This window comes from Canis lupus, chromosome 21 (genome assembly GCF_003254725.2).
Source record: "Canis lupus dingo isolate Sandy chromosome 21, ASM325472v2, whole genome shotgun sequence".
Taxonomy (NCBI): domain Eukaryota; kingdom Metazoa; phylum Chordata; class Mammalia; order Carnivora; family Canidae; genus Canis; species Canis lupus.
In genome coordinates, this window is record NC_064263.1 from 41,361,369 (window position 1) to 41,375,820 (window position 14,452).

Here is a 14,452-nt window from a genome sequence, read left to right on the forward strand (position 1 = left end):
TGTATTGTTTACTAATGATCACACTTTATTTTTTAAAAAGATTGTATTCATGAAAAGACAAAGAGAGGCAGAGACACAGGGACCCTGATGTGGGACTCCAGGATCTCGCCCTCAGCCAAAGGCAGATGCTTAACCACTGAGTCACCCAGGCTTCCCAAATGATCGGACTTTTTTTTTTTTTTAATATTTTATTTATTTATTCATGAGAGACACAGGCAGAGGGAGAAGCAGGCTCCATGCAGGGAGCCTGATGTGGGACACGATCCCAGATCCAGGGATCATGCCCTGAGTCAAAGGCAGACACCCAACCGCTGAGCCACTTAGGCGTCCCAAATGATCAGACTTTAATGTGACAATATATTAAGGGTGTGACTAAATTGACTGGGTTGTCTTGGTACCATTTTCATCATAAGCAATCATTTAAATATACTAAGCCACAGGGTATTGTAACTTGATAATAGTGCTAATCATAATTGGTACCTTACAATTCTGTAGGTGACATTCTATACATGAAGGTAAAAATCTCATTTGCCAACAACCTTAGCAGTGGTACTTGGTCAATATAGGGAAACAGATTTTTAAGAACCTTTGTCTCTGGAGGCCAGTAGTGTAATGTTTTTTCTTTAAAAATTTCCTCAAAGTCTATCTACAACTATGACCCTTACCTAGGCCTGAATACTTCGAGAAGTTAACTAGAGCAACTTTATTATCCACTTCTCCAGGATATTTCACCAGTTTGCTTCCTGAGAGCTAGTGAAGAGAAAGAATTATGCTTTTTTTTACCCCCATGTGGATCTCAAATGTTAAAGGACAAGACTGAATGATGTAGTCTTTTTTAAGATTTGAGAGTGGGGGGATGAAGGGGCAAAGGGAGAATCTTCAAGCAGACTCCTTGCTGAGTGTGGAGCCAGACTCAGCTAGATCTCAGAACCCATGAATCATGCATGACCTGAGCCAAAACCAAGTGCTGGAAGCTCCAACTAAGCCACCCAGGCATCCCCGCAAACTATGTAATGGTCTTGACAATTAAGTAATATAATAGGATTTGCTTTTCTATAGGCTTAAAAAAAAAAAAAAAAGCTTTAGGATACAATTTACACACAAAATTCACCTTTTAAAGTAATTCTGTGGATTCACATAGTTGTACAACCTTCAACACTAATCTTAGAACTTTAAAAATTTTGCCAAAAAAGAAATCTGTACTTAACGCCCATAGCCTCTTGTAAATTTTGAGGCAATTTAAGGCTTTTAAAAATTAGTCAATGCCAACATGACTGAAAAATAATGCTTAAATATTTATTAGCCTAATCTTTCATGAATTTTTAAATTGAATGTTGTAAAGCTTCCTCATTTTCTGGCACAAAAAGTGTTCTGGGATGATTGTATCTTTCTGCCCCAGGCAAGGAATAGGCCAACTCTGCAAGAAGCCCTGATTCTTTTAAATGTAATATGATCTCATTTCAGTTTTAATAACCTTGGGATGTAGATTAAGAATGACTTAGTCCAAAAAAAAAAAAAAATGACTTGGTCCCATTTTACATAAGTTGCCAGTTAGTGGGAGAAGCAAATGGGATGTTCAGAACATAGTTCTCCTTACATTTATATAGATAAATGTGTCCATATATATGCATGTAGATAAGTCAATCCTTTTTCCACTAAAGCCCATGTTGCCAAAGTAAAAGTATCAGTACTTCAAAGCCATGCTCTTTCAGAATTCTCAACTGCATTCCTACACTTTGGCCAATGTTGGAATGTACAAATCTTGGCCCTCCTGTATTTAGATGGCTGCAATCAAGCAAAATAGTTAAGTTAGCTTGGATTGTAGTCACCCAGAGAGCCCACTCAGGCAGTGGACCTGAAGGGCCTGCCCTGTGCCTTGGGTAGATATGAACGAAGAGCTTTTTCTTCACCTAGATCAGGAGTTTGGCCATTACCAAGATGATACCTCCTTTTGCCACCAGAGGCCTGTTGGTCATCCTGGCCAGCAGTGCCAACCTCTCAACTGAGTGGTAAATGAGGTGCAAATACTGGAGTTGCTGTGGAAGGAAGCACACAAGTAAGTAGTAGACAGGACCAACTGTGGCTTCTGCTCCTGTCTGCTATAGGTAACCTGTTTCTTGGGGCTGATAGTTTGTGAAAAATGCCATAAGAGAGACAGGAGAGATGTGTGGAGGTGGTGGTAACTGACACATTGGTCAAGAAAAGCTAGAGGAAGCACCATTTATGCTTAAGACTGAAAATGAGAAATCAACTTTGAGAATGGTTGGAGGACTTTCTACAAATAGGGAACAGCAAAAAGTCCTGAGCCAAATGAAAGCTGGGGAAAAGCTGGAGGGGAGTGAGGGAAGAGTGTCTTGAGATGAAGCTGGAGGGCTAGTAGGAGGCCAAATCTTTTTTTTTTTTTTTAATTTTTTTAATTTTTATTTATTTATTTATGATAGTCACAGAGAGAGAGAGGCAGAGACACAGGCAGAGGGAGAAGCAGGCTCCATGCACCGGGAGCCCGATGTGGGACTCGATCCCGGGTCTCCAGGATCATGCCCTGGGCCAAAGGCAGGCGCCAAACCACTGCACCACCCAGGGATCCCAGGAGGCCAAATCTTGAATGTCTTTTAGGTTGTAGTAAAAAAATCATTTATTTTACTGACAAATCACTAAAATAAATCTCTGAAACGAATTTAAAAATTAATTTTTAAAAATTGGTTATTTTAAGTGTAATGGAATGCCATAGTTGGGTTTTAAGCAGGGTGATGGCATGGTTTGAACTACATTAAGAACAAACCATAGGCTTTGAAACAGAAAATGGAAAAGGATTCAAATGCAAATACTCAACAAAAGATGGCTGAGGAGGTTGTATCCTCTTCTGTGGGTTATAAATTCTTGGTATAAATTAGAACTATCCTTAGAAAACAAGATGTGGCCTTCCCTTTTCATTACTACTTTAATTAAATCTTTATTAGCACTCCATGTTGAAGCTACAGAGCCCAATAATGTTTTAAATTCCTGCAAATAGGGACGCCTGGGTGGCTCAGCAGTTAAGCGTCTGCCTCTGGCTCAGGGCGTGATCCCGGGATCAAGTTCCACATGGGGCTCCCTGCATGGGAGCCTGCTTCTTCCTCTGTCTGTGTCTCTGCCTCTCTCTGTGTCTCTCATGAGTTAATAAATAAAATCTTAAAAAAAAAATTCATCTTTGGCACTCGGGTCGCATTAGCATGCCGTCTCAGAAAGAGGCAAATCATCTGGAAGCAATCTCCTCAGACACTGTCTTCAGATGGCGCCACCCTAATAGTTGCTCCCAGGATTGCTTTTTCCCAGTGCAGCCTCCAGCCTGACCCTCACCAGCCTATACTCATGAGGGTTTCCAAAAATTCGGCACTAAATCCAGTCCCAGGCCTAGGCTGGCTGAGGAAAACGAAGCTATACTCCCAATAGCCCTGTCTTGCACACTTTGAAAGCTTGCCTAGAATTCTTCACAGGGGCACGCAGGATGCAACCGCACACCCTCAGAAAACCCCTTCATGCAGAGAGGTCCCTAACTGCTGCCAATGCACCTGCGCCTGGGCCAGCGGGGGCGGGGCTTCCGTGCTGACGAAAGAGTCGTGTGCGTGGGAGCGTTCTTACGTCGTCGGCAGTGCCGAGAGTAACCGTCACAGGGTTTTGCACCTCAACTGCCGTCGATGGTTTCCTTTTGGTGTAACTTTTTTTTTTTCTTTTAATCTTCCTTAAAAGCAGTGCGTTGAGTGTTCCGGCTGCCTGTGGGCTAAGTTGTGCCAAGCAAAGCGTTTGTGAGTGTCAGGTTCTGGGGTGAAAATGGTGGCTGGAGGGCAGGGAGAAATAAAAAAGCTTATTGATGCCCCAACCCCTAGGTAGTCTGTTGCTTCTTTATTTTTCCACACCGCTTGACCAGGAAAATTCTTTTTTTCCACTTCCTCTCACCCTCTGCTCCAGTGTTCTGCAAACCTAATAGGTAGGCCCTTAGATGTGCAATGTGATTAGTAATATGGATACTATGAGAGTGATCAGTTGAGGGAGCTTGATGCTGCTGAAATTTCATTATCCCTCTCAGGTTCTCAAAATGTCAACTGTCAAGGAGAAGCTTATCGAGAATCTAATTGAGGAAGATAAAATCTCCCAGAGGAAGATCACCATTGTTGGAACTGGTGCTGTGGGCATGGCCTGTGCTATCTGTATCTTACTGAAGGTGAGTGAGAAGCCTATCCTGTGGCTGAAAATCAAGTAAGAGCTTTTAGGTGTTGTAGATGTTGATGAGTTCAGGGCTGTAGGGCTAATCTTCTCACAGCCAATTATGTGTTCACTTACCTGATTTTGATGTAATTTAAGAAACACTTATTTAAAGTTTACCATGTATTATTGGGCATTGTTAGAGTATTTAAATTTATTCATAGGAGACACATTGACTGCATTAATTTGTTAAAACTCGGTTTAAAAAAAAAAAAAACTCGGTTTAAATGATCCCATACCTTGCCTTCCTGGAAGAGTGATGGGTGAAAATCCTACTTCCCAGAAGCTTATACTTAAAAAAAAATTTTTAGGTGTGTCTGGCTGGCTCAGTAGGAAGAGTGTGGAACTCCTGATCTCAAGGTTGTGAGTTCAAGTCCCACGTGGGTGTAGAGATTGCTTAAAAATAAAATCTTAAAAAAAAGTTTCTGTTCAAGTATTCCATTCTCATTGTAAAACAAGAAGTACCAAATTTGATAAACAACAATGGAAGTCCTTTAATTTTCCTTTCTGTTTCCACAGCATCTTTTCATGTGCCTGTTGGCAATTTGTGTATCTTCTTTGGAGAGGTGTCTATTCAAATCCTTTGCCCGTATTTATTTATTGTAAGAGTTTATTTAATTATTTACGAGGGACAGAGAGAGAGAGGCAGAGACACAGGCAGACGGAGAAGCAGGCTCCCTCCGGGGAGCCTGTGTGGGACTCAATCCCAGGACCCTGAGACCACAACCAGAGCCAAAGGCAGACGCTCAATCACTGAGCCACTGAGGTGCCCCTGCCCTTACTTATTTATGTATTTATGTATTTATTTATTTAGGAGAGACAGTTCACATGTGGGAGTGGGGAGGGCTGAGGGAAAGGGACAGAGAGATTCTTTTTTAATTTCTATTTCAATATTCATTCATTCAGTCAGTCAGTCAGTCATTCATTTTAGGGGTGCCTGGGTGACTCAGTTAAGCATCTGCCTTCGGCTCAGGTCATGATCCCAGGGTCCTGGGATTAAGTCCTACATTGGGCTTCCTGCTCCATGGGGAGTCTGTTTCTCCCTCTCCTCCTTGCTTTTGCTGTCTCTATCTCTGTTTCTCTCAAATAGGTAAAATCTTAAATAATAATAATAATAATAATTGAGAGAGCATGAGTGAGAGGGACAAGCAGATTCCCTGCTAAGCAGGGAGCCTGATGAGGGGCTCAGTACTAGGACCCCAAGATCATGACCCAAGCTGAAGGCAGGCCAACTGAGCCACCCAGGCACCCCGGTCTATATATCTTTATGTCAATACCATGCTATTTTGATGTAGCTTTGTATTAAGTTTTGTTTTTTGTTGTTTTTTTAAATTTTTATTTATTTATGATAGTCACAGAGAGAGAGAGAGAGAGAGAGAGAGAGAGAGGCAGAGACATAGGCAGAGGGAGAAGCAGGCTCCATGCACCGGGAGCCCGACGTGGGATTCGATCCTGGGTCTCCAGGATCGCGCCCTGGGCCAAAGGCAGGCGCTAAACCGCTGCGCCACCCAGGGATCCCTGTATTAAGTTTTGAATTCAGGGAGCATGAGATCTTCAAATTCTTTTTCAAGATTGTTTTGGCCATTTGGAGTCCCTTAATATCCTATATTATTTTTATTTTTTAAAAGATTTATTTATTTATTCATGAGAGACACAGAGAAAGAGGCAGAGACACAGGCAGAGGGAGAAGCAGGCTTTTCACAGGGTACATGATGCAGGACTCGATCGCAGATCCTGGGATCACAACCTGAGCCAAAGGCAGGCACCCAACCGCTGAGCCACTCAGGTGTCCCTTATATTAATTTTAGAATGGATTTTGCTCTATTAGAAACAATGCCATTGAGATTTCATAGGGGTTTACATTAAATCTGTAGATTGGGGAAACCTGGGTGACTCAGTGGTTGGCACCTGCCTTCGGCTCAGATCGTGATCCTGGGATTCAGGATCAAGTCCCTCATCGGGCTCCCTGCGAGGATCCTGCTTCGCCCTCTGGCTGTGTCTCTGCCTCTCCCAGTCTCTGTCTCATGAATAAATAAATAAATCTTTAAAAAATAAAATAAATCTGTGGATTATTGTGGGTATGTTGACATCTTAGCAATATTAGGTATTCAATCCATGAACATGTGATTTCTTTCCACTTATTTGTGTCTTCTTTGTTTTCAGCAATGTATTGTAGTTTTCAACATACAAGTCTTTTGCTTCTCTAAATGTTTTAAAAATATTATTTAATCTTTATAACAGCCTTGGAAGGTAAGTACTGCTGTCATCTCCATGTATAAATGAAAATACTGAAGCATAGATATTAACTAAGTTCCCCTTTGTCAAGTAGCTAACATAGGTAAAGGAGCTAGAATTCAAATTTTGGCAAGTCTGGACACAGATCCTGTTGTGTTCTTAAAAGATTTACTATATTACTTAGATAATTTTTTAAAACCAGCAGAAGAAAATGAGAGGAAGCAAAGCCAGTTAAATTCCAGAACCCTAAGAAAGGCTCAGGAATTGGAAGTACCAACTGCTTCACAAGGTGTATGTGAGGAATGGGACAAACACAGGAGAATTGGTTAAAAGTTTATATGATCAGAAGGAAAACTACCAGATTCTCTTCTTTACCTTAATCAACCAAGTAGCCACCTCTCACATCTCAGCAGGCCAAGGGAAGGAGTATATTCATTGGAGAGTTTGAACCAGGCAGGTTCTGCACTCAAGACATGAAGGATAGTAAGGACAAGCATCTTATTGAAAGCAGTAGGATTAGTTGAAGGTCTCCATGTTGGACAATGAAGCAGGAACCCTTTGACTTCCACTTGGCTGCTAGAAAGCAGATTGTCAAAGATGGAATAAGGAAAAAAGATGAAATTAGAGAACCAATCAGGAAGTCCTGTAACTCACTGATGATTCAGTAAGAAAAAAGAAAGGGAAAGAAATTATTTGAGAGATAAAAGAAAAATTCTAAAACTGAAGGATATGAGGTGGCAAATATAAAGAATTCACTGAAAAAAAACAAAACAAGAATTTATTGAATGGGGCACCTAGGTGGCTCAATTGGTGGAGCATGTGACTCTTGATCTCAGGGTTGTGAGTTTGAGCCCCACATTGGGTGTGGAGATTACTTAAAAATAAAATCTTTTTTTTTTAATTTTTATTTATTTATGATAGTCACAGAGAGAGAGAGAGAGGCAGAGACACAGGCAGAGGGAGAAGCAGGCTCCATGCACCGGGAGCCCGACGTGGGATTCGATCCCGGGTCTCCAGGATCGCGCCCTGGGCCAAAGGCAGGCGCTAAACCACTGCGCCACCCAGGGATCCCCTTAAAAATAAAATCTTAAAAAAAAAACTATTTTGAGTGCTCAGCACAATGCATCAGAAAAAAAAAAAAAAAAGCCTCCTGCAAGGCATATTATCATGAAATTTCAGAACTCCAGTTGTGAAAGACAGTTGTTGGAGCCCATTTATTTCCTACCAGAATCCATAGTATACTGGTAAATACCCAGGTCACATTGATGTACATTGTGGGATAAATGGAAAGTGATGAAAGATATTAAAATATGCATATTTATATAATTTATTGTCTTCAAGGAACATATAGTCTGTATTGAGTACTAGAACTCCATATGTCATTGGAAGGTAGACTTTTATTTTTTTAAATTATTTATTTATTAGAGAGGGAGAGTGCACAAGCAGGGGAAGCAGTAGACAGAGGGAGAGGGAGAAGTAGGCCTCCTCCCAAGCAAGGAGCCTGATGCAGGGCTTGATCTCAGGACCAAGGACCATGGCCTGAGCTGAAGGCAGATGCTCAACCAACTGAGGTGTCCCAAAAGGGGGACTTTAAAGCATAGCAGTACATCCTACTTCCTTGTGCTATACAAAATAATGTGGCCCTAGCAGTTTTCCTTAGATTGATTTTAATTCTCTTTTCTTTTACCTTATCATTGTTTTTCTAGAACTCCCTGGGGAAGAGAATGCTAATAACTATTCTTCTTTCTCCTCCCCCTGCTCCTCCTCCTCCTCCTCCTCCTTCTTCTTCCTTCTTCCTTCTTCCTTCTTTCTTTTCTTCTTTCTTCTTTCTTCTTCGAGAGTGTAGAGTGAAGGGGGCAGAAGGAAAGGGAGAGAGAGTCTTAAGCAGACACCGTGAAGAGCATGGAGCCCAATGCAGGGCATGATTCCTTGAACTTGAAATCATGACCTGAGCCAAAACCAAGAATCAGATGCTTAACCAACTGTGCCACCTATGCACCCCGCTCATAACTATTTTTAAAAGATTCTGACAGGCTAAACAAACCCAGACTCTCTATTTGGAATTTTATTTGAGAAATGACTCACCTAGATATAGTGACTTCTTAAAAAATAAAAAACTTTTAGGGATTATTTGAGTTCTGTCTTTGACAAGACAAATGGAGCTGGGAAGATTCCCTTGAAAAGAGAATTATTTGGTAACTTAAGAAGACATATAATTCACGTTGGAAATATTATTTAAATGCAGGCTGTGTTGGTTATTAAATTTTGTCACTCAGCTCCAAATCCAACTTTCTGTACTCTATTGTGCTGGTACTGTATCTTTGCATAATCTTTTTCTCCTTGACCATTTGGCATTTTATTAGGCTCTGCCAATACGGGGCACAAAATACGGGGCACTAGAGGGAAGTTGGAAGGCAGGGGTGGAGGAATGACCTATTCCTTCCTGTTTGCTTGTTGTTTTGGTCACTTTTGTCCCAGCTATAGATCCCTTTGCCTCAATGGTAGAAGTTGGTTCTAGCTTCCAGTTTCTTTTGGAGCTACCTCCCAGCCTCATTTTGCCCCTTCAGTAGTATCTGTAGCAGCCAGGTTTTGCTTATCCAGAGGTATGAGCTTGACTCCATGAAGCACCTCCTTTAGTCTCTCTCTTTGATCCCTCAGTCTTAGGGGTAGTAGCTTCAAACTGTGATTTCTATCTCAGGGTTACCTCAGTGTTCCCATTTTGTCCTTTCATCCCTCCTCCAGCTGTCTATCCATCCCTATGTTAAATACCTTCTTTTGAAATGCTTAGAGTAGTTTCTGTTTTGCTGTTCATGCCCAGACAGATACATAGACTAATATAAAAATGGATCTATAAAGATTATCTGGTTTCCTTATCAGTTAGCTTAGAAGTGATATGTAATCCCTCTGGGTGAAACTCTTTGTCTTCCTTATATTCCTGATATATAACACATAATTTAGTACATTTTAGGATCTACAGTTTTCCAGAAAGTTCAGATGGTATCTGATATGAGAAAAAACAGTAGTAAATAGGGATTTTGGTCCCTTTACCTTCTTATCTTTAGAATCTGGCCACTGTAATTTAGGGAAAACATATCTTCTACATAGTTCTGTATTCTACTTCATTTGGTAAAAACTTAATTCAAATTAGTAAGCAAAAAAGATATTACACCAATCTTCCTGAATTTATGATGACGTTTCATCCCAGTAAACTCATCATAAGCTGAAAATATCCTGTTGAAAATGTATTTAATACACCTATACCACCTATCATAACTTAGCCTACCTTTAACATGCTCAGAACAATTATGTTAGCTTATAGTTGGGCAAAACAATGAAACACAAAGCTTATTTTATAACAAAGTGTTGACTATCTCATGAAATTTATTGAATATGGAACTTAAAGTAAAAAACAGAATGGTTGTAAGGGTATCTGTTGTTTACTGTTATGATCGCATGGCTGACTGGGAGCTATGGTCTGGTTATATGCCCATCTACCCCTAGGTCGGAGATCCAAAGTTAAATGTACTGTGCTGAACCATATGTAATGGCTTTCCACAGGGGGCCGCCTTTCCGTTTCGGCCATAAGATTGCATACCAAAAACAATTTCAGCCAATTCAGAAATTAGGCATAAAGGTTAAATGTAATAGAATCCTTTGATGAACTTAATAGCTTTTCATCATTTTTAAACTATTATCTGAAGTGGGAAAAAAAAAAGCCACTTCTAAAAAATTTAACAATGATATGAAGGCAAAGCAATTAGTAATTTTTGCTACCTTCTGTTGCTTACCTTGACTTCTGGTCACTCTGTGCACATTCACAAACTATCACTTTTTTTAAACTATCACTTTTATATCATTTTTTCTACCAAAATATAACTCTACTTTGATTATAAAGTAGCTACATACAGATTTTTCTCACTTTTCTAAAATTGAAGCAGGAACATTCTTCAGAACATGTTATTCAAAAGCTTTCATGTATTTTAGGATTTGGCGGATGAACTTGCGCTCGTTGATGTTGCAGTGGACAAACTGAAGGGAGAAACGATGGATCTTCAGCATGGCAGTCTTTTCTTTAATACTTCAAAGATTACCTCTGGAAAAGGTTAATTTTAATTGTATAGAATTCAGAGCTTTTAAAAAGAGTAATGAGGGCAGCCTGGGTGGCTCGGGTTTAGCGCCGCCTTCAGCCCAGGGCCTGATCCTGGAGACCCGGGATCAAGTCCCATGTCGGGCTCCCTGTATGGAGCCTGCTTCTCCCTCTGCCTGTGTCTCTGCCTCTCTCTCTCTCTCTCTCTGTCTCTTATGAATAAATAAAATCTTTAATAAATAAATAAATAAATAAAAATAAAAAAGTAATGAATTTTAGCAAACTGTTATCCATAAATCTAAAACAACTCTTATTGGGACATACAGTATAAGGGCTAATTTTTAATTTTTAAAAATAATTTAAAAAATATTTTATTTATTTAATTTTTATTTATTTATGATAGTCACACACACACAGAGAGAGAGAGAGGGGGGCAGAGACATAGGCAGAGGGAGAAGCAGGCTCCATGCACCGGGAGCCCGACATGGGATTCGATCCCGGTTCTCCAGGATTGTGCCCTGGGCCAAAGGCAGGTGCTAAACCGCTGCACTACCCAGGGATCCCTATTTATTTATTTGAGAGAGAGAGAGAGAAAGCACTAAGCAGGGAGTAGCAGAGGAAGAGGGAGAAGCAGGCTCCCCGCTGAGCAGGGATCCAGTGTGGGGCCGGATCCCAGGAACCCAGGATTATGACCTGGGCTGGAGGCAGATGCTTCACAGACTGAGCCACCCAGGTGGCCGAGGGGTAGTTTTTTCTTTTTTAAGAATACTCCAGGAAAAAAAAAAAAAAAAAGAATACTCCAGGGATGCCTGGGTGCCTCAGCAGTTAAATATCTGCCTTTGGCTCAGAGTGTGATCCTGGAACCCCCAGATTGAGTCCCATGTCGGGTTCCCTGAATGGAGCCTGCTTTTCCCTCTGCCTGTGTCTCTGCCTCTCTCTCTCGGTGTCTCTCATGAATAAATAAATAAAATATTTAAAAAAAGAATATTCCACTCAAATTTGAGAAAATTTGTAAAATAAGTATAAACTATAAGAAAAAGATTTAAAAATGTAAAGAAAATTTAAAATCTCTTCTGTTAATGATTTTTTCCTTTTTCTATTCATTTTTACATTAGTGTCATATTGTATAAATGCTTTTTATTTTAAAAATTTTTTAATTTTACTTTTTAAAAGATTTTATTTAAGAGAGAACTAGCAAGAGGGAGCACAAGTGAGGGGGTAGGGGTAGAGCAAGAGGGAGAAACAGTCTCTCTGCTGAGCAGGGAACCAGATGCAAGGCTTGATCCCAGGACCCTAGGATCATGACCTGAGCCAAAGGCAGATGCTTAATGAACAGCCACCCAGGTACCCTCATGTATCTATAGTCTTTAGCCTAGTTTTCATTTTGTGTTTTATAGAGGACCAGTTTTCAAAGTATAGTGTGAGGCCATAGAACAGGTAATTGAGGATCTTGGTGCCATTAGCATTAGCATCATCTGCTGACCAACTAGAAAGCCTCAGAGAATTAGGAAAAATAATTATTTTGTCATACACTAAAGTGCATAGTGCACTATTTGGTGATGTGATTCAATATATATACTTTCTACAAAGCCCTCTCATCTAACATGATTAGAATATGAGGGTGGTTACTTAATTTAAAAATGCCTGTTAAAAAAATAATAATAAAAAATAAAAAAATAAAAATGCCTGTTAGAAGGATCCATCACTGGAGATATAACAATTCCAGATTTCAAGGTCTATTGCAAAGTGGTAGTAATTAAAACAGTATGGTACTGGCATAAAAGTAGATTTACAGATCAATGGAATAGAACAGAAAACCCAGAAATAAACCCACAACTTTATGGTCAATTGATCTTTGGCAACAGAGGAAAGAATATGGGAATGGGATAAAGACAATCTCTTTAACAAATGGTTTTGGGAAGACTGAACAGCCACATGCAAAAGAATGAAACTGGGCCATTTTCTAACACCATACACAAAAATAAACTAAAAATGGATTAAAAACCCAAATGTGAGACCAGAAACCATAAAAATCCAAGAAGAAACCACAGGCAATAATCTCTTTGACATAGTCATAGCAATATTTTTCTAGATATGTCTCCTGAGGAAGGAAAATAAAAGCAAAATGAACTATTTAGAGATAAAAATTTCTGCACATCCAAGGAAACAATCAACAAAATTAAAAGGCAGCCTACAGAATGGGAGAAGATATTTGCAAATGATGTATTTGATAAAGGGTTAGTATTCAAAATATATAAAGATTTGATATGACTCAATATCCCCAAAACAAATAATCCAATTAATGAGCAGAAGATATGAGCAGACACTTCTCCAAAGAAGACACACAGATGGCCAACAGACATAAAAAATGCTCAAATCACTGATCATCAGGGAAATGCAAATCAAAACTCAATGATATACCATCTCCTATCAGAATAGCTAAAATCAAAAATACAAGAAACACATGTTGGTGAGGATGTGGCAATAAAAGGAACCCTCATGCATTGTTGATGAGAATATAAACTGGTGCAGCTACTAGAAGGTATTATGCTAAGCCAAATAAATCAATTAGAGGAAGGCAGTTATTGTATGATTTCATTCATGCAGAATTTAAGAAACAAAATGGGATCATAGGGGAAGAGAGGGAAAAATAAAATAAGACAAAATCAGACAGGGAAACAAGCCATAAGAGACTTTTAACTATAGGAAACAGAGTTGCTGGAAGGGAGGTGTTGGGGTAATGGGGTAATTGGATGATGGGCAATAAGGAGGGCTCGTGATACTATGAGCCTTGGATGTTACATGCAACTGATGAATCACTGAACTCTACATAGACTCCGAAACTAATAATACACACTCTGTTAATTAATTGAATTTTAATTAAATAAGTCCAGTTAACATACAGTGTAAAATTAGTTTCAGGTGTATAATTTAGTGATTCAGCACTTGCATGTAAGATCCAGGGTTCATCACAAGCGGACTCCATAATCCTTATCATCTATTTAACCCATTCCCCCACCCACCTCCCCTCTGGTAACCATCAGTTTATTCTCTATAGTTAAGAATCTGTTAATTGGTTTGCCTCCCTCTCTTTTTCCCCATGCTCATTTGTTTTGTTTCACACTAGTGAAATCATATGATTTTTCTTTCTCTACTCCTAATCTGCCCAAAGCAATCTACACACTTAATGCATTCCCTACCAAAATACCAACACCATTTTTCATAGAGCTAGAACAAACAATCCCAAAATTTGTATGGAACCACACACACAAAAAAGCAAACCCAAATAGTCAAAGGAACCTTGAAAAAGAAAATCAGGGGCACCTGGATGACTCAGTAGATAGAGCATGCAATTCTTGATCGTAGGGTCATGAGTTCAAGCCCCTGAGAGAGTTTAGTAGAGTTTACAAAAAAAAACTTTTTAAAATTAAAAAAAAAAGAAAAGGAAAGGAAAGCAGAGCTGGAGGCATCACAATTCTGGACTTCAAGTTATATTACAAAGCTGTAGTGATCAAAACAGTATGATACTGGCACAAAAATAGATACATAGATAAATGGAACAGAATAAAAAACCCAGAAAATGAACTCACTATTTATTTATTTATTTATTTATTTATTTATTTATTTATTTATTTATTATTTTTTAAAAAAGATTATTTATTCATGAGAAACACACATACACACACACACACACACACACACAGAGAAGGAGAGGCAGAGACACAGGCAGAGGGAGAAGCAGGCTCCATGCAGGGAGCCTGATGTGGGATTCGATCCCTGGACTCCAGGATCACGCCCTGGGCCAAAGGCAGGAGCTAAACCACTGAGCCACTCAGTGATCCCTGAACTCACAATTTCCTGGTCAATTACTATCTTCAACAAAGCTGG

The 14,452-nt window shown here is 39.6% G+C and overlaps 1 protein-coding gene across 4 annotated transcripts in view; it reads left to right on the top strand.

The window, feature by feature from the left end:
- The first annotated feature begins 3,609 nt into the window (after nt 1-3,609).
- The window catches only part of LOC112667723 (L-lactate dehydrogenase C chain), a 45,597-nt gene continuing 34,754 nt past the window's right edge, over nt 3,610-14,452 (top strand). For 2 of the 4 annotated variants that reach the window (XM_025459705.2, XM_025459704.3), the window contains exons 1-3: nt 3,610-3,785; nt 4,067-4,201; nt 10,462-10,579. In XM_025459705.2, the coding sequence (XP_025315490.1) occupies nt 4,076-4,201; nt 10,462-10,579 (244 nt within the window). In that variant the 5' untranslated portion in view covers nt 3,610-3,785; nt 4,067-4,075. Of the gene's footprint in view, nt 3,786-3,948; nt 3,968-4,066; nt 4,202-10,461; nt 10,580-14,452 lie in introns of all 4 variants that reach the window. The other 2 variants (XM_049099149.1, XM_025459702.3) reach the window with 2 other exon arrangements.